At 40.6% G+C, this 23,883-nt stretch overlaps 1 protein-coding gene across 17 annotated transcripts in view; it reads left to right on the top strand.

Annotated features, from left to right (window-relative positions):
- LOC110082095 (protocadherin alpha-C2) overlaps window positions 1-23,883 on the top strand; it is a 239,021-nt gene that overhangs the window by 116,642 nt on the left and 98,496 nt on the right. For 2 of the 17 annotated variants that reach the window (XM_078392499.1, XM_020799377.3), the window contains exon 1: window positions 3,962-6,757. The exons of the other annotated variants lie outside the window; for them this stretch is intronic. In XM_078392499.1, coding sequence (XP_078248625.1) covers window positions 4,385-6,757 — 2,373 coding nt within the window. In that variant the 5' untranslated portion in view covers window positions 3,962-4,384. Of the gene's footprint in view, window positions 1-3,961; window positions 6,758-23,883 lie in introns of those variants that run through there. 17 annotated transcript variants of the gene reach the window in all.

Here is a 23,883-nt window from a genome sequence, read left to right as displayed (position 1 = left end):
CATATGCCAGCATGACACATAATTTTTTTGCAATTATTGTGTTGAGGAAGAAAGTATGGAGCCCATAGCAATTAAGAATCACATGGTTTTATAATTAAAATATATTACCTTCTTGTTATTTGTATTTCAGGCATGTATGAAAGAGTTTTAGTTTTTTATATGTAAGACCTCAGAAATTAAACAAAATATATGTACTTGCTACAGAATCTAGGTTAGGTGTTGAGGCTTTGAAGCCTAGCATATGCTTGATCATAATTCTTATGCAAAAATCATAGGGGCTTTCCAGAAGACAGAAAGTCCATGTGACAGTGAACCTGTTGGATGGTGGAAAATAGAAATTAAGTATCTTGCGACTGTGACAGTGGTCAGAGAAACCACAAGACGTACCCAAAAGCAAATTATATAATATGTCTGTTTCTGTATGTCTGGGCCTTTGTCTTTGGGACTTTTTTTCAGACTCAAAATGCAATAATCATGGTCTTAATAAATTAACCTGTTGGAAGACAACTTTGTTGTTGATCTTTCAGAATTTTCTAACAGAAAATAACGGTATGGCAGTGTTGATTTTAAATAATGGGTAGAGTTCAGTTGCCCCATGGTGCCTGGTAGGAAAACAGCTGAGCTGTGTGGTCTTGGACAAGCTACATGATCCCAGGGTTCTACCAGAAGAAACCACCTCTGAGTATATCTAGAAGACCCTGGAGGGTGTTGCCATAGTGTCAACTTAAGGACACATAATTAGTACAGTTTTATTATATTTATCATCAGATTTGCTTTAAGTACTTCTAATTATTAATGATAAAGTACAATTTGAAAGATACATCCTTGAATATCCTTGGATTATGGCAGTTGCCATTTCAGAAGTGTGGATAGTCTTTTAAAAAACACACAAAACCCTGTCTATAGAAAATATCAAGTGTGATTTGAGAGATAGTGGTGGGCTGGATGATTATTGTACTGAAAGATTTGAGAGATAGTGGTGGATGAAGGGAAATGAGGACCCCATGAACCAGCAAAGGAAAAGCAGTTGTATACCATGTAGTCCATGTTGTTGTTTAGACTTATTTATATATTTCATAGAATCATAGGATCATAGAAAAGTGAAGTTGGAAAGGGCCTATAAAGCCATCGAGTCCAAACCCCTGCTCGATGCAGGAATACATATCAAAGGATAGCTGCCAGGTGGTTGTCTAAGTTTCCCTTGAATGTTGGAACACTCACCACCTCTCAAGGTAATTGGTTCCACTGTCGTACTGCTCTAACAGTTAGGAAGTTTTTCCTGATATTCAGTCAAAATCTGGCTTCCTGTAACTTGAGCCCATTGTTATGTGTCCTGCACTCATACATTTATATAAAAAGACCAAGCAAGCTAGATTTGGTTTTACTACTCATGAAGCTTTCAAAACAGAATCAAAATCCCAGGTTGTTGTATTTGTCAGAGCTTGGGTTGTTTGACTTTTTCTCTTTGGTCTTGGTTGATCTACACTCTTAACAATGAAGATTGGTTGATGTTTAATCTGTTGGATTGTTCTCAACTAGCATTTTGCACCGGAAGTCATTATTTTTCCAGCTGTGACTCATTAGATTGTTAACTTCCAATTGGTATGTTTAAATATTTGTGCTACTAATGACCATTAATGGTCTTCATTGCACCTAAGTGGAGGTCTCTGTAGTTTCCATCTGTGTGTTTTTAAATCACTTTTCTGGAGAACCTTAGGTTTTGTTTTGTTTTTCATTCCATTTGTTGAACTGATAGGTCTGCCTTCAAATCCTTGGGCATATTTCATGAGATCCTTTTTAATCACTGTGCTATTAAGGAGGGATGTGACAATTAAAATATCTAGGAATTTCATCTTTCCTTTCAGCTCACAACATTGCCCTGTTAAAATGAGAATGTTCTGCAATGAGGTTTGTGTTGTGTAGTGCTGTATGTATAGTGACTCTGTTATTTTTTCCATAGGGGGAAATATATTTGAATTTAAGAGTGAGAGCAAGAGAGATGGAGAGTGTTCTATTCTAGCAGTTCTTAACCTTTTCTTTACCACAGACCCTATTTAAGTATCTTTTGTTGCCGTGGATCACCAAGATTTAACTCAAGATTTCAAACCCTAAAGTACATCAAATGTCTCTCATGAAGGGTCTTATTGACAGATATTTCTTGCTAAAACTGTGACACTTTTTAAGATGGCTGGAAGAAGCTTCATTTTGCTCTGAACAGAATGCACCCTCATCAACACCATCAGTTCTTTTATGTTTCAAATTCAGCCAGTGATCCATTCTCAGGCTCAGCCAAAATGTATTGTTATGGAATTCACAGTGATAATATCAAACATTCATTTTACCTGACAGTAACCAAATGGTTTTATTAGCAGAAATTGAAGAAGAAACACAATTATGAAGTCCGTCCGAATACTCACTCACACTGATATTGACTGACTCTGACTCTTTCTTCTTGTGGCTTCTGACTGTCTGCGCAGTGGCAAGAAATGTCACATGCTGTCTCTCTGCCACTCAGGATCATTCACTTGCATGAATTCACTGTGCTTCCTTTCTTTCATTCATTCATTAATTCTTTATTTCATTCTATTTTAAATGCAAAATATCATAAAATTTCTTCAACCCTTCACGGACCCCCTGTGAGGACATTGTGGCCCCCCATGGACCTGCAGACCACAAGTTTATAACCTATGTTCTAATCAATAGAACTTTCACAGTGTGTTTTGTAAAGGAACACAGGGAAGAGATTCCACTAAAGAGCCTAAAGGAAAGATACAATGGGATAGCCTTTTTCAGTTCTTTAGGTTCTGAGCTATTTAAGGTTCAAAAATTTAAACCTAATTAAGCACCTTAATTGGACTCTAAAGTAAACAGCAAACAATGTGGCTTTTTCAGAGTCAGTGCAACATGATCTCATTTGGCTATACCAGTTAGAGCTATGGGAACTTAATTGCTCACTTATGGAAAAGTATGGATCATCTTCAAGATCTGCTCCATAAATGACACATGGTAGTCCAATCACCAGAATCACATTATACCTTGTTGTAAATGGCAAAGCAGCTGAAGCCAGTAGAAGGCATTCTCTGCTCCTAAGGTACAGTGATTCCAACTGGCCAGAAGTCAGGAACATCTTAAATATCTGCATCTTAAGAAGGAATACAAGACTGTCTATTGTACAAATGTGACGGAACTTGTCGCAGATTATTAGCTAGTTGTGAAAAATGCCCCTGTCCATTGCCAAATCCTGGGCACTCAAGTTCAAGATTAGGATACTAGTAACTTGACTATTCAAGGAAAGTGCCACTCCCTCCAGCACAACTTAAAACCCAATTTTTTCCAGTTTGTTTTTTTGACTAGGAGCAGCTCTCTTTTATCTGGATTAAACTTCAGTTTATTTACCTTCATCCAGTTGATTACTGACTTCAGATGCTCATGCAGCTTTCTCTCTTTTGGATGGAAAAAAAGAAATACATTTGGGTGTCATCAGCATATTGGTTACTCTAATTACCAAAATGCTATGGAAACTCACCGAGCAACTTCATGGGAGGCAGAAAAAAGCCTCTAAGTTGACACCTCAGGGGAGCACCATAGACTAATGGCCAAGGCATTGGATAAAACTTCCTCTAGAACAAATGCATCAAGAAAGATAGGAATCACAGTGAAACAGTATTTCCAAATCCCATCTGAGAAGGATGCTGTTAGCAGTGAAAGCAACAGAGAAGTTCAGCAGAATTAACAGGATCAATTTTCTTATTCAATTGCAAGAATAAATGATATGAATAATTGAGTATACTACCAAGGAAAACATGCAGTATCTACATCATATACGTAGGTAATGGCAAAAACATGTTCTCTGATAACTGAGGAAGAATACAGGAAACTCTCCTGCATGGAGGAACATCCTCAGAAGTGATGGCACATGACAACAACAACAACAACAACAACAACAACAACAACAACAACAACAACAGATCCAATTAGTTATTGGCCTATGATTCTTCAAAATTAGTAAAAGTATTCAAAATGCACAAATTAATTTTGTGTGGAATAGTGTTGGAAAAGAATGCAAGCAAGCTGCACATGGATTTCAGAGTAAAATTATGGAATTCATCTAGGTTTGACAGAAAATAAAAGTTCAAAACCTATGTGGCATTTATACCATTTGTCACAAGATGTCGCTACCTACCTAAAATCAAAATCCTATTTCCAGACAAAGATCAAAGCCCCTCCCAGAAATACAGTAAGAATAAGAGACTGTGGGAGAAGCCCAGGATGATGGCATGGCTATGGCAGTAGAAGAACTGGCTATTTCATACCACTTTATGCTGACTCTGGAGAGTGGATTTCAGTTTCATTTTTTTAATAGGAGTCAAACCTTCTACTAGCTATGACTGTTTTGCATCAGTGGCCCCTGGTGAAGAGCTGGATGCTGCAGTTGGTTCTGCTCCAAACTGGCTGGGAAATGGGGAACAGCCAGCTCCATTATTCTGTTCCAGAGGAATCCCAGCATGGCACCTTTGTGGGTCGCATCACCCAGGATCTAGGGTTGGAGGTGGAGGAACTCATGCCTCGGATGTTCCGGATGATATCCCAAGGCCATGGGAACTATTTTGAGGTAAATCTTCAGAACGGAATTTTATTTGTTAATTCACGGATAGACCGTGAGGAGCTGTGTGCCAAGATCCCTGTATGCGTGATTCATCTGGAGATGATCCTGGACAGACCCTTGAGAGTCTTCCACGTGGAAGTAGAGATCAAGGATATCAATGACAATGCTCCTGTATTTCCAGCGGCTGAGCAAATCCTGATGATTTCTGAATCTAGACTTCCAGATTCATCTTTCCCACTAGAGGGAGCCTCTGATGATGATATTGGTTCAAACTCTCAGCTCACCTACAGAATCAGTCCAAATGACTATTTTACTTTGGATGCTCACAACAATGAGAAACATGGTGAGTCCTTAGTTCTTGTTTTAAGAAGACCTCTTGATAGAGAGGTAACTCATGTATATCATATGTTACTTACAGCCACTGATGGAGGCAAACCAGAACAAACTGGAACTGCACAGCTGATAATCAATGTGCTGGACATAAATGACAATGCACCATTTTTTAATCAGTCTGTGTATCAGGTAAAACTTTTTGAAAATGCAAAAAAGGGAACATTACTAATCAGTCTTAATGCAACTGATCTTGATGAGGGAGCTAACAAAGACATTACATATTCTATTCGAAACGTTAATCCACCCAATATAGCAACATTGGTTAATTTAGATCCCAACAGTGGACAGATGAGATTAACTGGAGACATTGATTTTGAAAGTATAAGATTAGGTGAAATTGGTGTAGAAGCTACAGACAAAGGTGCAGCCCCAATGAAGGGGCACTGCAAAGTTCTGATTGAGGTGCTGGACGTGAACGACAATGCTCCAGAGGTGTCCATCTCATCCCTGTCAGTTCCAGTGCCAGAGGACTCCCCACTAGGGACAGTTGTGGCCTTGCTCAGCATTTCTGACAGAGACTCTGGTACTAATGGGCATGTCAACTGTTCACTGCAGCCCCCTGGCCTCCCCTTCAAGTTGTCGTCCAATTTTAAAAATTATTATTCTCTCGTGTTGGCTGAGACCTTGGATCGGGAGCGGGTGGCTGAGTACAAGCTGTTAATAATAGCACAAGACCAAGGCGACCCATCCCTTTCAACCAGCAACAGCCTGGTTGTGCCCGTCAGTGACATTAATGACAATGCACCCACTTTCACTCAGCCTTCCTACACAATCTTCGTCAATGAGAACAATCCACCCGGTGCTCATATCTTTACAGTATCTGCCTCAGACCCAGATGTGGCTGAGAATGCTCTGGTCAGCTACTGGATAGATGAGAATCTGTGGCCACTCTCCAGCTACATCTCTGTGCACTCAGAGAGTGGGAAGCTCTATGCTTTACAGCCATTGGATTATGAGGAGCTAAAACTTCTGGAGTTCCAAGTGCGAGCCAAGGATGCTGGGCTGCCTTCTCTGTGTGGCAATGTGACCATTCAAGTCTTTGTGGTGGATGAGAATGACAATGCCCCTGCAGTGTCCAGGCCAGGGGAGGCCCTCACCCTGGTGGTAGCCCCCATACCTGCTGGACATGTGGTGGGAAAGGTCCATGCCTTGGATGCTGACTCGGGTTACAATGCATGGCTGCGCTACGAGCTACATGAGGCAAGTGAAGGCCCCTGGCGGGTTGGGTTGTACAGCGGAGAGATCAGCACCACACGGACTCTGGATGAGGCAGAGGGCAGTGGTAGCCATAATCTGCTGGTGCTTGTGAAGGACCATGGCAAGCCTACACTGTCCATTACCACCACATTTAGTATATCACTGATAGCAAGAGCTCAGTCTCCTCACATGGATGCTCATCCTTCAGGATTGGGAGTGAGCCCAGGGGCTTCTGTGAACAATTCAAATGTCTACCTGATCATTGCTATTTGTTCAGTGTCCACTGTATTCCTGCTGGCGATTGTTGTATATGTGGCTCTGCGATGCCCGTGTCAGCCAAAGGAGGGAGTGATGTACGGTCCTGGCACAGCCACTTTGGTTTGTGCCAGTGAAGTGGGCAGCTGGTCCTATTCAAACCGTCACAGCCACATTCTGGCAACTGCAACTGGGGAGGCTGGTGCCAAGAATGACCTCATGGTTTTCAGCCCCAACATTCCTGTTTTCACAGAGAATGGGGAACTTCACAATGGGAAGGAGTTGGTCCCAAATGCATCTGGGCAGGTGAGTCACGAGGAAAGTTTCCTTACTGTTTTCTCTGTGTTGATAACATTACTCTATTAAATCAATATATCTACAAAAATATATATATTTCAATCCTGGAATTGTCTCCAGGGAGTGAATGAGCATGCTTCTTGTTACCAACAGAATTTTCAAAACCTTTCGGAAACAAAAATGTCTGTACTCGTTTACAGTGCATATGCCCCTTGGCAGAAATCCAAAAGATCTTTTGTGGTTTAGAAAGGGTGCACCTTTTTGTTGCTGAAATTGGGAATGAAGTGAGTTGGGGAATTGGTTTTAAGGAATTGAGTTTAAAGCAGTTAGCTTCTGGATGTCATTATTTTTCACAGCTAGTGTTTGCTTACCTTTCTGTTATTTGATTGTAAATAATTAAATAAGTAGTTACTATACCCAGTATGATATAGCCTATGGAGTGATGGACTAGGACTGAGAAGGGTATTACCAGTGCCACAGGGGAGAAGGAGTAGTACTGGCGAAACCACTTCTTTGAAAGGGAGAGAAACCACTCACTTACTTTGAAAACCCTATTAAGGTTACTATAGTAAATAATATGCAGCTTGATGGCACATGACATACACTTCAATAAGGCCAGGTTGTCAATAACCAGTTTAAACTGTGGGAGAATTCATTTGCTAGCAAAAACTAGGTCAGAACTTGGTCTATGCTAGGCTGTTGAGTATTCCAACCCAGGTGAGCAATATTTAGGTGTTTGGCAGGGGGACTCCCAGAACAGAGAAATCTGTGATTTGGAGTCCAAACTAAAATGAATGCACATGTCTACTATTGACTTGTGTTTAGCATGTGATCTATTAAGACCTCCAGATTCTTAGTAGACCACAAGCTAAACACAAGGATTGCCAAGCCAGCTGTCATCCTATATTTATGTATTTGATTTTTCTTGACTACATGTAAAACTTTACATTTATCCCCACTGAAACTCATTTTGTTTGCTTTGTCTCAATCTAGTAAGATCATCCTGAATCCTGATTCTGTCTTTTAGAGTATTAGCTCCCTGCCCCTCCCCCAAGTTTGGAACAACTTCCATGACCATCCCCTTTACAACTTCGTCCCAGTCATCACAAATATTCTCTGAACAGTTCTGGGCTGAGAACACCTAAAAGTAGCATTGCCTAGCTCATGTTTTACCAACTTGGCTAGAAGAATATTGTTTCAGTTTATCTTGCCAAATATTTAAGTTGCCATAATGTTGCTAAAATAAAGATATACTATATTCATGGTGGTAGTATCAACTACCAACCTTGTGACTGTATCAAAGCAGGGAGGGAGAGAGAGAAGTTTAGTCTGGTAAAACTAGTGTTAGAAAAATCCCTACTGAGTCTTAGTAACCATGTTATTTCCTAAATGTTTACAGATCAGCTGTTTAACTGAATGGTATATAACCTTTCTTGATATGGATGTTAAGCTCCTTTGCCCAGATTCTCTTCTTTTCTACTATTGAAGATGGGGCAGAAGCATTTGGCCACCTCCTGTTTTCCGGGATCTCACCTGTTCTCCAAGAATTTTCAGAGACTTTAGACAGCAGCTCTGAGATTAATCTTCATGTTCCTTTAGATGCAACTCATCTGGCCCTGAAAGCTCGAATTCATTTAAAGTAGCTGGAAACTCCATACAACTTCATTTTCATTTTGATGGATTTTCAACAGCAGCTCCATAACTGTGTCCTCTGTTCTGCCTGCACTGAGTTGGCCACTGTTTTCTTTTTGCGAGAAGACAGAGGCAAGTTCTGCATTCTCTCTGCCACTTATTAGGATTTCTCCATCCTCTCAATGAAGCAGACCTATGGCTTCCTTCCTTCCTTCCTTCCTTTTTTTTTTTTTTTTTTGGAACTCTGAATATAGTTTTTTTTAAAAAAACATTTTGCTATTTTTAATGTATTTGTTACATTTTTATCTTTAAACATTTTGAGCTGTAGCCCATCTAATCTTGTTCCTATAATAACTATAATATTCCATAGTGACGGATTTCTGCATCCTATTTTAATCCATGCTTTTAAAAAAAAATATTAGACCACTTGAAAGCTCCTTTTTCAGTCACCCTAGTTTCTTTAGATGCCTCCCACTTGTCTTTACCATAGGAATTGTTTATGACTCATCCTTTAGAAACTCCCATCCAGCATAGACTCCCTTTGAGTGTTTGTGACCATGCCACCTCACCTAGTAGTTACTTAAACACATTGAAACCAGCTTTCTTAAAGTCCAGAGTATGGGCTGGCGCCTTCTCTCTTGTCCTTCTGGTGATAGGTGTAGATCATCTTTCTTAAACAGGCTTTTAACAACTAATTGGGCAGTTTTTTGATCTGGATATTATTATTATTATTATTATTATTATTATTATTATTATTATTATTATTATTATTATTATTATTATTATTATTATTATATTAGCAGCAGCAGCATTTTGTGTGTTTTAAGGGTTTTTAAAAGTATGTTAATTTTTTCAAGTAATTGTTTTAATACTGTTGTATGCCTAATTGTTGCAAGTGTCAATATTTATTTTAATCACTTGTTTTTGGGAAGCTTGTGCACCTCCTTGGAGCCCTTAATTGGGGGAAATGTGGAATAGAAAAATAAGTAAGTAAGTACATTGTTAAAAAACAACAACAACCCCAAGTCAGCTAATTTACTACTTAAAGCGTTCCCTTTCCCAACAGAACAAATTCTGAAAGGTCATGGTTACTTCCACTATTCCCACCTCACTGAACAATACTTCCCTGTTAGTAAGGACCAGATCCAGAGTAGCCAATCCTCTAGTTGTTTCTTCACTTTCTGGAAGATGAAGTTGTTATCAAGACAAGTGAGGAATTTGTTGGATCATCCTGTATTTATGGTCTTAGCATAAGCCTGAATGATCAGTTCGCACAGACTGTTGCCAGCAACAGGAGTCTCAAACTGTTCTTTATCTTATCTTCCTTTTTAGATTTTAATGTGAGCAACTTCTGTCTCTAGGGTAATTTAACTCTTCCAGTTGCAACAACAGGTTAAAAGTTTTCATTCTAATGACAGGTCCATATATGAACTCTGTTTCCATAATGCAAATAGGAATGAAACCATTCCTTAGATTTTGAAACCTCTTGTCCAGAAGGAATAGCTGATGTTGAACTACAGCGAGCATGAAAAAATGGGGCACTTTTTGAGGCAGGGGAACAACTAGAGATCTGTAGAAATAAGGCAAATTAAGAGTTCAGTATTACAGATTCAGCTTAACGAGGAAAAGAAGTCTTCTGTTAGTAACTTGGTGAGGATACAGCTACGAGTTTAATATAAATAAATAAATTAATAACAGGAACATCAAACTAAATAGTAACACATTTTCCTCAGAACAGAGTCTGTGAATTTAATGTCTGGGTTGTGCAAAGATCTGTGCCTCTCTATTTTTTCCTTTCCTTTGCTTTCCCATATCATCAAGCACTTTGTGCTAATTATTGTTGCATACTAAGCTTGTAACATCTAGAAACACTTTCCTTGTGTCCATTACACTTTGATACATTGCTTCTATGTTGATACAGTAACATTAAACTGTCAGAATATTTCTAAACGTTTTTAAAAAATCTGTTATGGCTTAATATTGTATTTCTGTAAGAAACTAGCCCAAATTTTGTCCTTAGATTTAAACCTACAGTTGGTACCTAATAACCTGATGAAAGTGAGATGGGACTGGGTCGAAATGTTAATTGGTTTGTCCTCATATATATTTTTGACATCTTGAAGAAACAAAAAAGAGTAGGCTCTGGTTTGTATGTTATATTTTTTTCAATGCCTATGATTATTGCTTGTGATATGTGTCTAGTTGCTTACTGGGATAAAACTGGTAATCTGGGGACTGGGGTCAGAAACTAGCTGCTTCTTCCAGATTTTTTAAATCTTTTCTCATGTTTCAGGGTTACTGTGTGGCCCATGAATGTTACTGTGTGGCCCATAACTTTCATTTTCACTTTCCAGCTTAGCTCGTCTCCTACCTGGTGAGCTTCAAAATACTTCATATTTCTAATTCAGATTTTTTTTTTAACAACCCTTATACCCATGTTAATCCTTCCTTTAATATTCATGGTAACTGTCCTGTTTTGTTTTTCTGTTTTGTATGGGAATTCTAGCACAATCCTGTATTTAGTAGGCCTTAAATTACCACCAATCTCACACTATCAGATTTGGACAAATTAAGAATTTGTTAGGGTTTTATTTTAACAACAATAATAAAATCCGTCAAATCATTTGGTGAACATACAACTGTGATCCTTTTAAAAACCCAACCTAAGTAAAAATCAGTTTTACTCAGAGTTGGTGGATCAGTCTTGTAGCAATAATATAAAAAAAACCTTTGCTGGCAACATTCTATCTAAATCATTTATAGAATAGATTATCCATGTAGCTGATTTAGTAAAGATTTACCCAATTCAAAGTTATATTTAAGATGGCCCTTCCATTTGTCACTACACATGCTTTGCCTGTTGAGAGTGAATCTTTAGTTTCAAACTTTTATGGACCATTGCACTAGATATTATACTTATATAATCATACAGATTAAAAACTACAGCAGAACAGAAAACCAGGATTGCTAAATAACTGTGTTTTGAATAGTCGCCAAACACAGGAGAAGAATGGTGAAATAATAATGTTAAATAATGGGCCATTTAAATATGGGCTGAGAATTACAGATCAGGATGGTACAGCTAAGAAAGAAATAAAAAGCCATTGGAAGAAGCTAATATCTAGTTAGATACACAGTTTGTTTTTAATTCACAATATTCTTTCAAGTTACAGTTTTGAAATAAAACCATGTTCTGGAGAAATCTGTATATGGAATAGCATTCTGCTACCTAAAGGCTTCACTGTCTCTTCAAGTTTAGATTGTGCCCTCATTTGAAGGGAGATACTGTATTCTCTTGGTCCTTCTTTAGCCAGCAGACAGGGGCTGAAATCCTGTTGCATAACTTACACTGTGAAAAGCTAATGGTGCCAAAAGCAGTAGGCATTTATCTGAAATTAAACATCTTTTAAAACTTTTCTCCTGATTCTCCTGAGCTCCTGGATAATCTCTTTCATTGTCAGGAGGAACCTGTGGAAATCACAGGATGGGAAATTTCAGTGGAAATTGCTGCCATTAGCAAAATCATGATTTTCAGTAATTAAAGATTTCTTCTTTCATCCCAAGGCTTTCACAGGTTCCCAGTGATGAAAGGGGTTGCCTGAAAGCTTTAGGAGTGGTCAGAAATGTTGAATGTCTGAAAAAATCATTGCTCCTGATGACATAATCAACCTTACATGGCCTAATTTAAGGCAACAAGATTTCAACCAGTAGAATATGAAAGCAGGCCATGTTCAGTTGTTGTTATCTATGTGGTTGTTAGCAACACAACCAGATCCTTACTGTCACTGTCACTTTCTTCTTGTAGAGGGTGAAATATCCAAAAATGAAAAACTCCTGCTCATGTATAGGCTTCTTGCTTGTGTGTACAGCCTACTCATAAGTTAGAGTTTCCTATCTTCAGACATTTCAATCTCCATAAGGGGAACAAGAAAATGGAATGGGGAGAGACTGGCCGTTCCTTTCTTAGCATGTTGATAGCAAGCTGGTACTGTAGGTGACAACTGGCTAGGGCTTATAATACTTATTGGCTGTTATACTGAATGTTGTTGGTAGTTCCCAAGAACACATATTTTGTTAGATTTCTTATTGTTATTCAAAACTATTTTGCATTTAAGTAATTTTAGATCAAACAAATTAAATATACTGGTTTGTTCATTGCTGTAATATCAATTAAGAAGGAATTTTTTTGCAGCAAATGTCTTTTTGTGTCATGGAAACAACTTTAATATGATATGTTTTATATTCATGCTTTCCATATCTTATCTATGTTTGCAATGCCTTGACAAATGATGAACATTTATCAGAGTTTTATAATAAATGAACTCATGATCTATGGTTTCTCATAAAAAGGTAAAGGTTCCCCTTGACAATTTGTCCAGTTGTGTCTGACTCTAGGGCTCATCCCCGTTTCAAAGCCATGGAGCCAGCATTTTGCCTGTAGACAGTTTCTGTGGTCACGTGGCCAGCGGGACTAGACACGGAACGCCATTACATGATCTCTGGTTTCTCATACACAGCTATATTTCATCCCTTGTCTTAATTGTTATGGCATTCAGATAATATGCTTGAAAGCCAAATTGTAGGCAATAACCTTACTATAACCCTTTTTATTTATTAAGAGTTATTATTTAGTTCATCTCACCTCTCTCTGCCTGCATGGAGAAGCTACCCTTGTATAATAGCCTCCCTTGCTTTAAGAGTCCCACTTCTGGATTCAGCATTACAATAGAGAGGGAGGCGGCTGGCATGTTTTGCTTCACTGAGTGCATGTGGGCTGCACATCCTTAATGACAGAATAGGGCTTTCCTTGCTTAAGAAACTACTTTTTAGCCCATAACTAACAACTGATTAGTGTCTAGGGGGCGGGAGTTTGGGATTTTTCTGGACTACAAATACAACATTTCTCCATTCTGGGAGATCTATGTACTTTACACATAGTACAAACACCTAAATATGACATATCTGAGAGAAAGGCTTAAACCGGAAGGCTTTGAGGCTTAACTAGGTCTAGCTCCACCCAAGTGTTCTGCTCAGAAAGAAAGCAACCAGCTAGCACCAAGGCAAGGAATGGGAAGCTTAGGTAAAACTAGACTTAGCTAATCTTCAAAGCCTCCCAGCTTAGACCTTTCTATGAGGTGCTTCACGCTTGGGTGTTTGTAACGTGTCGGTAGACAGAACTCCCAAAATGGAGAATTATGATATTTGTACTCTTGAAGATCAAAATATCCCATCCCTATTAATGGCTGCACTTTTAAACTGGACATTTTCATAAGGTTTCAGACATCCCAGTTAGTGTTCTGTTTGAGTTACATGTGATAGATGGTATAAATGTTGAATAGATTGCTCCAAATGTCTAAATCAGATGAAGGTTTTTAAGGGCAGTAAATTCAGCAAAATGCTAACCATTTTAGAAGTTGCTATTATTGATTGATATATACAGTTTCTAAATCAAAGAATCTGGGTGATGCTAAATCATAATTAACTTTCTCATTAACTGATCAAGTTAATTTCATTCAGCATCAGACTGTTTGATTATGGCCAAAGAATACTTATGTCAACGAGAAACAGAAAACAAAACAAAAGCAAAAACAAACACCATTTTGGTACTTTAAAGACTAACTGCTACATTTTAACGTAGGCTTTTGTAGAACATTATCCACTTCTTCAGACATATGTAAGAATTAGAATACAGAGACTTACATGATAAAACCTTTGTGCAAGTTTCTAAGATACAGTGGTGTTGCGTTGCAACCGCTATTCCACAAAAATTTATTTTAAAATATAGCAGTTAATCTTTAAAGTGCCACATTTTTTGTTTTATTTAGTGCTTCTTGTTGAAATGCTTGCGATAACAGCCATAACTCCAAAAGCTAAGAATATTTATTACTTGTATTCTAACCTTTACCTAAGGATCTCAGTGTATCTGATGTAGTCAGAGAGGGTTGTGTCTCCTAAGAGGCCCCAGACACAGAAACAAAGTAGGCAATTATTTGGAATACCAAAATTCTGTTAACTCCAGCCAGTGTATAGTTACTTTAATGGGAAATTACTGTCACACAAATCTAGGAACTACAGAACCAGTTTGCAGAAGAAAAGAGAATGTTTAGCAAATGTAAAGTTTAAATCTTGCCAAATTCAGGGGCCAACCATATGCTCTGTTCATGTACCTATTTATTATTAGTTTTATACAGTGCACCTTCTTTTCTCACAAAGACTCACAAATGCCACATGATTAATCCTTTTTGTTATTTTCCAGATCACCAAACACTTTACTGTGATTTTTATAGGAAGCCTGTGGCTACAATCTGTAGTATCACATGGATCCATTCTTCCTATGTTAATTGCATGTTGATTCAGTGGTTCTGTTCTGATACAGTAGCATGAAGCTTTCAGATTTTTCAGTATGTAAGGGAATCCTGATTGCATTCCTTTGTAATGATAGAAATCAAGATTTTTGTACCTACTTAACACAACAGAACAGCTGTGTTTTCTTTGCCTAAGTCAGTTTCATAAGGCAACAGTGTATGGCCCAGCAATGGGGGTATGAATTTAATTTCTCGTAATGTGTGTATCTCCTTGCCTTTCACTGGATTTTGCTTTTGGTGTTGGCTTTACATTACCAACTTTGCCCAGACAGCTGACTCATCTCAGGTTCACAGCATTCCCTCGATGTAACTGCCTGGAGAAGCTTAATTAAGGATTCATACTTAATTAAGGATTCATAGAATCCAACTACTGTACAAGAATTGGCTGTGAGTTCCATTCATAGAAACAAAGTGCAAGATTGGACAATATTGTTATTGAATCTATAAAAAGTTACAAATAAAATTAACTGTTAAGTCCTTTAGAAGTCTTCATCTTGTGGAAATGGTATAAAACTTGGTGTTAAGGGATATATTTAAAGATTGATCCAGAGGTAATGCCCATGGCTCATGAAACCAGATTGTCAACAACAGAAAATGAGGTTTCAGATTCCATATGTGACAGAGGTGACATCCAAACAAACATGCCTTGGATCAATGTGGTCCCTTTTCCAGAAAGATTTGGACTTACTCCATATAAGCTTCCTCACCTATGATCAGTTTTTCTTCAGTGTAGTCCAGGTAGAGTTTTCACATAAGAATATATCCCCGTCCTCTTTTCACTTTCCACCCTTCCCTCTCATGCTCCCATTTTCATCCCTTGTCTGCCTTTTTCCCTTGATGTTGCCAGATATCGGTAGTGGAAGTTTCTATTTTGTAAAGAAGTGGGCATTGGTTTCTTCCTAACACGGAAAAGGGTTTGTAGAGGTTGGAGGAGAGCCATTAGCTCTTTTTTTTCTGATAAAACAGCATGTTACATTGATGCTGCCTGTTACGAAGTAGAGAGTGAGAGGTGGCAGTGCTGGGGTGTAAATCTTTACTTCCTCTCCTCAGTACTTTGCTCTGCAGACACCCTCACTGCATGAAATCACAGCTGACATCACAGTTCTAATTGTACATGGCCCCATATGCTTGTTCATGACAAAGGAAAAGAAAGGGATAATCGATCTGGAACTCAGCTTAAAAACAAAAGAAAGCAAACCAATTCCCAAGCAACGGAAAAGTATCCTGAAATAAAAGGGAAGTAGGAAATATTGATTTAAGACTCTGACAACATGTGAATCTGTTAAATTAGTCTGAATCAATGAACAATGGAACCACTTCTTTACCAGGGGTATATAAGATGTGTGGGCAAGATGAAGTCTTTCGCATCTTGAAACAAAAGCCTGGCTCTTCCTTCTGCTTCTCATCTGCCAATTATCTTCAGTGAAGCACAGATCTTTTTCATAGTCTTCAAGCAGAAAAATATGAGGTCTTAGTCTTTACATCAAGTACACAGTAGAATACATTTTAGTATCTACACTAGGTTACAAAGTCTGTTAAAGCCAAATTGGCAATCATGCCTAGAGGGTTGGGGAAAATGGAATCATTACTGAGATCCAGTCTCATTGGAAATGCTTCTTCTCATGGCAGTGGACATATTCCTAGATGGTGAATCATAGAATCCAGTGCTCATTCGAAGACTGATCAGCTGGTATTCTGTTCCATCCTATTAAATGTGGGATTTCTCTAGGAAACTGGTCTAAATCTTGTATCCTTGAAATGTACATATTTGTTTTATGTTGAATAACTTAAGGCTGGAGGGTTGAGGCTTACTAGATATTTTATGATTTGGTCCCTCCTGATGCTTGCCTCTGAAGTCTTAAGAACAGAAAGGGTTCGTTCTGCTTTGTTTACTCCTCTCTCTCTCTCCCCATCCCCCTCACCAACACATACTGCCTGTGATCAGTCTTCAGGCACTAAGTGCAATGAATCTCACAGTGTCCATGCATGCTTCATCTGGGAACAGCAGGTCAGAAGTCAGTTGCTTGTTCCTGGCTTTGGAAGTGTAGCCTTCTGACTCAAACCAATGTAATGATGTTGCTACACTGGTAGCCTTTGCTTTCACTTGCCAGCTTCAATTACTGGCTCACTTGCAAATGCTTATTTATTTTTCCCCCTCTCATCTTAATTCTTATCACCCTTGTGCCCATATTTGTCATTTCTCTAATAACCTTGGTAACTGGGTTTTTTTTTCCTTGTTGTTGTGTGCTTGGGAGTTCTAACAGTGTCCTGTATCACAAAGGCTTTGAAATACAACTGGTACTGTGCAAGCTAAAGTGTTTACCAAAAGGAAAAGGCAGTGTAATGTAGCAGTTACAGTGTCCAACCAGGACTTGGGAGATCTCGGTTGAAAATCCCCACTCCGCCATGAAAAATCACTGGGATGCAATAACAGTAAAGCATGCCATTAACATCTTATGTATGATCACAAGCCATGTTTAGCTTCACCGTAAGTCAAAGGCAACTTAAGGGAAGATAAATAACAACATTCCTAGCAAGAGACAGAGTGGTAAGGGGGCTTCAGATGTTAGGTAGTAGGCTTAAACCATGTGAACACCTGTTTGTGCTTATTCCATCTATTTCAAAATGAGACTTAGGTGGCAGCTTGTCTAGACTATGGGACATTTAGTACAATGAAGCTTTTTTTTAAAAAAAAAATCCTGTCACACCTTGAGGGTTAGATGAGAAAAAAGGAGGTCAGTAATTCTTGAATGCTGACACTGGGTTTCTGACAGTTCTGTTAAGAGCCTCACAGGTTTGAATTTGTTTCCATCAGACCAACTTAACTGAATCTCCTCTCAGGCATATTATTTGTAGTATATTAATTCCAGATCTTGTAATACCTTTGAACCAGCATGCAGTTCATGTTATGTGGTTGTCTTTTTCCACTTTTCTGGTTTACTCATTGGAACTTGAAGATCTATCAAGTCTGTTACCACATATGCACTCCCCGACTTGCTTCAAAGCTTCTTCTCTGCCAGTTTTGACTGGATTTCTTTTTAGCAAAACATCCGACACATTTTTATATGCATTTTAAGTGGATTCATTGATGCATGGAGTGCTCCATTAACTAAAGCGTGTCCACATTTTAGAAATGTCCACTGTTTTCTGTGCATTTTTCATGTGTGCAAGTGCCACAGAAAACATTTTTGTTTCTTTCATGGAACATACTGCGAGTCCCAACCACTGTGTCAATTTCTGTACTCCATCATTGCAGAACTGAGTAAAACTGTTTGTTTGTTTTGTTTTTTTTGGAGGGGGGAAATTGGTAGAGGGAATTTCATACACAACTCTATGTCACCTCAGGAGGTCTATAAACAGATCCAGCTATTATCATCAGTGTGCTACTGTACCTATTTGTGGGAGGAAAAAAAGATCTATGGACAGTGCGTTTAAGTAACACATGTCTTTAAGGTGTCACGTGTTTTTTGTTTTGTTTTAGTTTGTTTTGTTTCATTGGATTTTGCCTGACATGTCTGATTGTAATGGGGAAAAAGATGTGTGTATAATTGTCTGGTGATCACGAAGCAAAGCAGATGGAGAACTAGTCATATCTGTTGTGGGTTTTATTGAAGTATAATATTTATTATGGTATATATTAATGCAATATTTAGTGACTCTGTGCAGGAAATGTACTATTTCTGTCCTGGTCAGCTATGGCAGTTTGTGAGATGACTAATGAGCAAAATTGGTGAAGATAAAATTATATTCTCTTTGCTATCTCTTTTCAGTTCATTTCTTTGCATGCTCTGAAGTGTACTTCCGAGCATCTCTGTGCCCCAACTGTTGCATTAGGAATTCACCCTCAATGTTTCTCAGTTCCTCTGAAAGGTGTCGAAAGACTTCACTCTATAACAATAGAGTAGCCTTCTATATCTCTTCACCTCCACTAAGTGAGAAACAGAAACATGGAAGCATGGTAATAAATTGTCTTTACATGCTAATTTAAGGTAGAACTGTTTTAAGCTAATGACAGCCTGATATATTAGCAATGTTCCTCTTTTAAAAAGCACAGTAGAGCTTTTATGCTGGGAGTGGGGAGGGTTGTCTTCCATTTTTGCTGGATTTACTAGTCAAGATATTTTGAAAGATCAATGTAGCAATTGACAAAATAGCATGAATAATGTTGAAATTGGATCCTTTAATATTTTTGCTGACATATGTAGAAGAGATGTCTTTCAGCCATCATGAATTGATTTACTTGCTTATTTGATTTATATACCACCTCATTAGTGCATGTACTACTCTGGATGGTTTACAAATTAAAAATTGCACATTTCAAAGATGATATATAGCAATAAATATAACAGCATGGCAATTAAAGAAAATATCATTAAAAAGAGAGATACAAGAATAGAAAAAATATTAGTATTAACAACATCTGGAAGGTTCAGTTGTTAAAGGCAGCTTTGAATAGTACTATTTTTAACAGTTTCCTGAATATAAGGAGGGAAGAAGACTGCTTTATCTCCACTGTTCCTAAGAACAGGGGCACCACTGAGAAAGCCTGATTCCTCTAGTCTTTGTCTTTCTGGCCCCCATCAGTGTGGCCACATTTAGCATCATATGCTTGAAGAATGAGTGAAATGGGGAGCTGATTTCTGGGAGAGTCATTCCAATAAGTACTGTAGTCTAAACAGTTAAGAGCTTTATAGGTCATAACCAGCACCCTGAACTGAGCATGGAAACTGACAGGCAGCCAGTGAAGGCACAGCAAGACTGGGGATGTTTGATTGAATTTACTGATCCTAGAAATCAGTCTGGCCACTGCATATTGGACCTGCTGGTTTTCATGCCAAAACAGGTTTCATATAAGATCACTGGGGAAATACCAACATTTATATAAAATTGCACAGTGCAATCAGACAGTCATGACACCCTACTTTATTTATTCTTCCAGTCATTCTGTGAGGCATTTCTGTAGGTTAATCACATACTGGGGAGCAGGAAGGGGCAGTCTACAGGGGCAAAGAAGGTTACTGTAAGTGTGCCTAGTGCCCTTAGTATGTTCATTTCAGATGCTTAAATGGGGGATTTATTTATTAACAGCTCTGTCTTTCAGACAGTATACTATGTACACAGTATTGTCTGTACCAGTGGGAGATGAATAAAAACAAATTGAGCATTGTTCCGCATTTCAAAAATTATACACAAGAGAAAGAGGGAAAACAAATGTTCAGAACTGAATTTGCTTTATTAATTATTGTTAATGAACCACATCCCTCATAAATTGTAACTCACATATTTAACATATAGTTATATTTCATTTTTAATGAAATCCTACCTGCCTCTTAACAAATTTTAATAAAAAATTAAAGAAATTGACTGAATATTGGCTGAAATCCAATAGTAAGTCACAACTAGAGTAAGCCCATTGAATCAGTGGGGGATTTGGTGAGTCAACTCCTCCATAAGTACCATTAATTCAATGGGCCTACTGTAGTTGTAACTTACTACTGGATTTCAGCCAATGTTCAGTATATTGTTTTAATTCCAGCCACTATATAATAATAAGCTTAATAACAATAAATATCAGAGTCATAGTAAAAAAAATGGTCACACAACCATTGTTGGGAGAGAAAAAAAGGAAGAGGCACATATGGTCCCGTAGCTTCCCCCTCCGGCAACTGTCCAAAGTGCTAGATTGTCCTGCTTTTGTCTCTGCATAGGAAGTGGCTAGCCCTCATGAGGGGGCCCCATTGAATTCCTGTTGCTGGGGTGTTACCAGAAGGCCTCTGTGTGGGTTGTAGTCCTGCATTCGTCTGGATTTTCTGCAGCGGTTCTCCTCCCCATGCGCCTGCTCCCTCTCGCCGTAACATTTCTGACCGTCAGCCGGGACCTAAACTCTCCCTCAGCTTTGGCTTCTCGCGCTTTTTCTGTTGTTCAGATCCATCACCCTTTCTCTCCTCGCTCTCTTAAGCACGGACCGGGCCCTCAACCTCCTGGAGGGAAGACACTCCCGCAGCAGCTCATCGCGGCCCTTGAGGTCCCTGCCTTTCTCTTTGCCTTTCCTCACGGTCCAAGTGGAGTCCTCCCCACCCACCCCACCTTGGTATGGATCTGACGCGGCTGGCGTGCTGCCTCGCGTGGCTTCCACCCGGCTGAACTGTGCCTGTGGACGCCGCGCCACCCCGTTAACCAGCGGTTCTCGGAAATGAGGGCCGAGTCTGCCAGGACTGAAAGGCGATGCTTCACCTGGGAGATGCTCCATCTCCTGCGTTTTTTCCCTGGAGACCTCAACCTTTTCCTTAAAAGCCTCTTAGTGGCAGGGAAGTTGCCGGTAGAGCGAAGCGCCACTCTTTCTTTGTTCTGCCAAGAGCTGCATTCTTGGAGCCATTTTCTCCCTTGGCATCCTCTTCCTCACCATCGCTTCACGTGAGGAGAGCGAAGCGAAAGTGAATCCCCTCCGGAGTCGGTCTTGAAACCTGAAAGCCTTCGCTTTGGAAGCAGAAGCGGCGCCCAGGCTGAAGCCAGGCCGACTCTGACCGAGCAGATCCGCGCGCAGCCGCCGCCTCGGCCGCCCTTCCCTCACCCCTCCCGCTGCTCCCCTTCTGGCTCTTCCTCCTGCGGCTGGCGCGTCTGCCTGCCTCTCGCTCGGGCCCGCTGGAGAGGCTGCCCAGGCTCGCTCCTCTTTGCAGCGGGGGTGGGTGGGTGGGGGGAGGGCAGGATGTGACTGGAAAGCGGCGACGGCGACGCTGCGGTCTGGTTCGACGTCGCCGTCGCCAATGGCAGTGTGGCGGCGGAAGGAGGAGGGGATGTCGCCCCTGACACCTGTTGACGGCGCTCCCGCCTGCCCGCGTAAAGGCGCGTGTCTGTGTCTGAGGCCAGACAGCGAGAAGGAGACCAGAAGGACTGAGGGAAAGGAACGTCAGCCTGTGGGAAACGTTTCCTCCCCACAGCTGAAGCCTTAGCCGGCCTGACACAGGTGCCCGAGGAGGCTGGTTCGCCCAAGTTCCGCCGGAGCTCAGGGGAACACCGAGTGAGGGCGCCTTTTCAGACGGCCCCGGGGGGCGCTAATTCTCGGCGCGTGTTGACCGGAAAGCGGGTCCCGCGGAGTTCAGGGAGACTTCCTCCCGAGTACGTGTGTGTGTGTGTGTGTGTGTGTGTGTGTGTGTGTGTGTGTGTGTGTGTGTGTGTGTGTGTGTGTGTGTGTGTGGAATAACTTGGGTTGGGCTCGGCTGTCCGAACGCGTTTTTCCGCTCTTGGCTAGAACGGGCGGCGAGGGGCCCCTTCTTTTTCCCCTCACGGTCTCGGGTCCTGGCAGAACATTGTTCGGGTTCGGAAGCCTGACCGGGGCAGGAGGGTGGGGGACTGCCGCGCGTTCCCCCCGCGGACGCCCAGAATCTGAATGTGACCCGAAGAGGGAGGCGGCTGAGGAGACGCTTTGCTGCTGAGAAGTGTCAAGTGAACGTTTGCTCCTGACAGCCTTACTGAATGCAACGGGGTACTGGGAGGGGGGAGGCTCTACGTGGAAGGGAAAGAAAAAGAAAAGAAAGCCCCGAGGACGAGGATGGCCGGAATAAATTGGCAGACCGCTCCCACTGACCGCTACTTGGGACATCTCTCCTGCTGGCTTACCTGCCCCGAGCCCGTGCCCTCGGGGATGGGAAGCCCATCACCTCGGCTGCCATTATGGGGCAGACACAGAAAACGAAATATTGGCACGGATATTCTTTTCACGCAGTCCTTTCTGGTGTGTTGCCCTCCCCCCCCCCGGCCTAAGGGGGCTTTTCCACACTGAAGGCCTGCAAGCGAAACTACTCTAAATGTCTCACGTGTGAATATCATCGGATGCTAGAAACGCCTGTATCATCGAGGCAGAATCACCAGAATGGAGAGGATGAGATAGGCTGAGGCTCCCCTGCGAGTAGAAGCCTGGCAGCAAACTTAAGATTTGTGGCGTTACCGGGTTTCTGTGAAACAAAAGAGGATTCTTGGCCAGGAGGGCTCGAAGAAAGAAACTTAACTCGGAACTCTTGAAGAAGACAGGAGATGACTGTCCGAAGCTACAACTGTGGAACCACTGTAGTCCCATTGGCAAACGACTTGACCAAGAACACTGACTCGCTTTAGCACTGAAATCGCCCCTTCCCCGGGGCGATTTTTTTCCCAAAGGAAGTTGAGGGCGCCCTTTCCAGAGGGCAAAGGTACAGACTACGGAGCTGCTCCGGTTTGAAGAATCCCTGGCACGTGTGGCAGCTGAAATTCTGGGAGCTAAGAGAACTGTACAGGTGAGGTCAGCAAATCGAAGTTCTGGGCTGTTCCTTTCTCGGCACAGGAACCGAAGATCTGTAACAAAGCGTTATCTACTTAGCAGATCTACTGTCTTCTATGGACCCCATACCCTGATGCTGTGTTCTGTAGCAGAAAGTTTCAACGAGCTAATTGTTCTCCACGTTGCTAAGAAGCTCAATAAATTCTACACTAACTTCTGTAGGAAAAGCGTGTATTAAGAACAAGCATTTATTCAGATGAAATCTAGACTTCTTCCTACTTGGATGAACAGCTTTCCGAGAAAAGGCACCCTTGCAGAGACCCAATTGAAAGTAGCAAGGATGCTATTCTTCCTGATCTGTTGCCGACACTGAGCATCCTGACAATCGGGCATCCCATCTAATATCCTGAAAACATACGGAGGAGACAGGGAGTCCAGTTTTGGAGGGGGGGGGGGAAACACAGCCTTTTAAAAAAAAAATCAAGGCTTCTGGACCTATCTTAGTTTCTGTTTTCTCAAACCTCCTCTTTGATCTTCACTCCCAATAACATTAATTTGTGCACCCGGCAGCGACACATGATAGAAGGAAACAAAGACACTGGACTCCATAATATCTCGCAAGTAATTTCTGGTGTTTTGCCGTTGGTTTCCCTCCCTGGGCCTGAAATGAGAATACAAGCAACACTCGGGGGCTTTTTACTGTGGCTTTACTTTGGGAAGAGGACGGACACACAATCCACCACGATTACTTAACGATGCAATGGAATAGTAGATCTTGTTTTAATTTTGTTAATGTTTTTATTCATTTTCTGTTTTGTTTGCATTTGTGTTGTTGAACTGTAAACCGCCTTGAGTCGTATTCATTGGAGAAAGGCGGGACGTAA

Source organism: Pogona vitticeps, chromosome 4, assembly GCF_051106095.1.
Source record: "Pogona vitticeps strain Pit_001003342236 chromosome 4, PviZW2.1, whole genome shotgun sequence".
NCBI classification, from domain to species: Eukaryota; Metazoa; Chordata; class Lepidosauria; order Squamata; family Agamidae; genus Pogona; species Pogona vitticeps.
The sequence above is the reverse complement of the archived record's forward strand: the minus strand, read 5'-3'. Positions and strand labels throughout refer to the sequence as shown.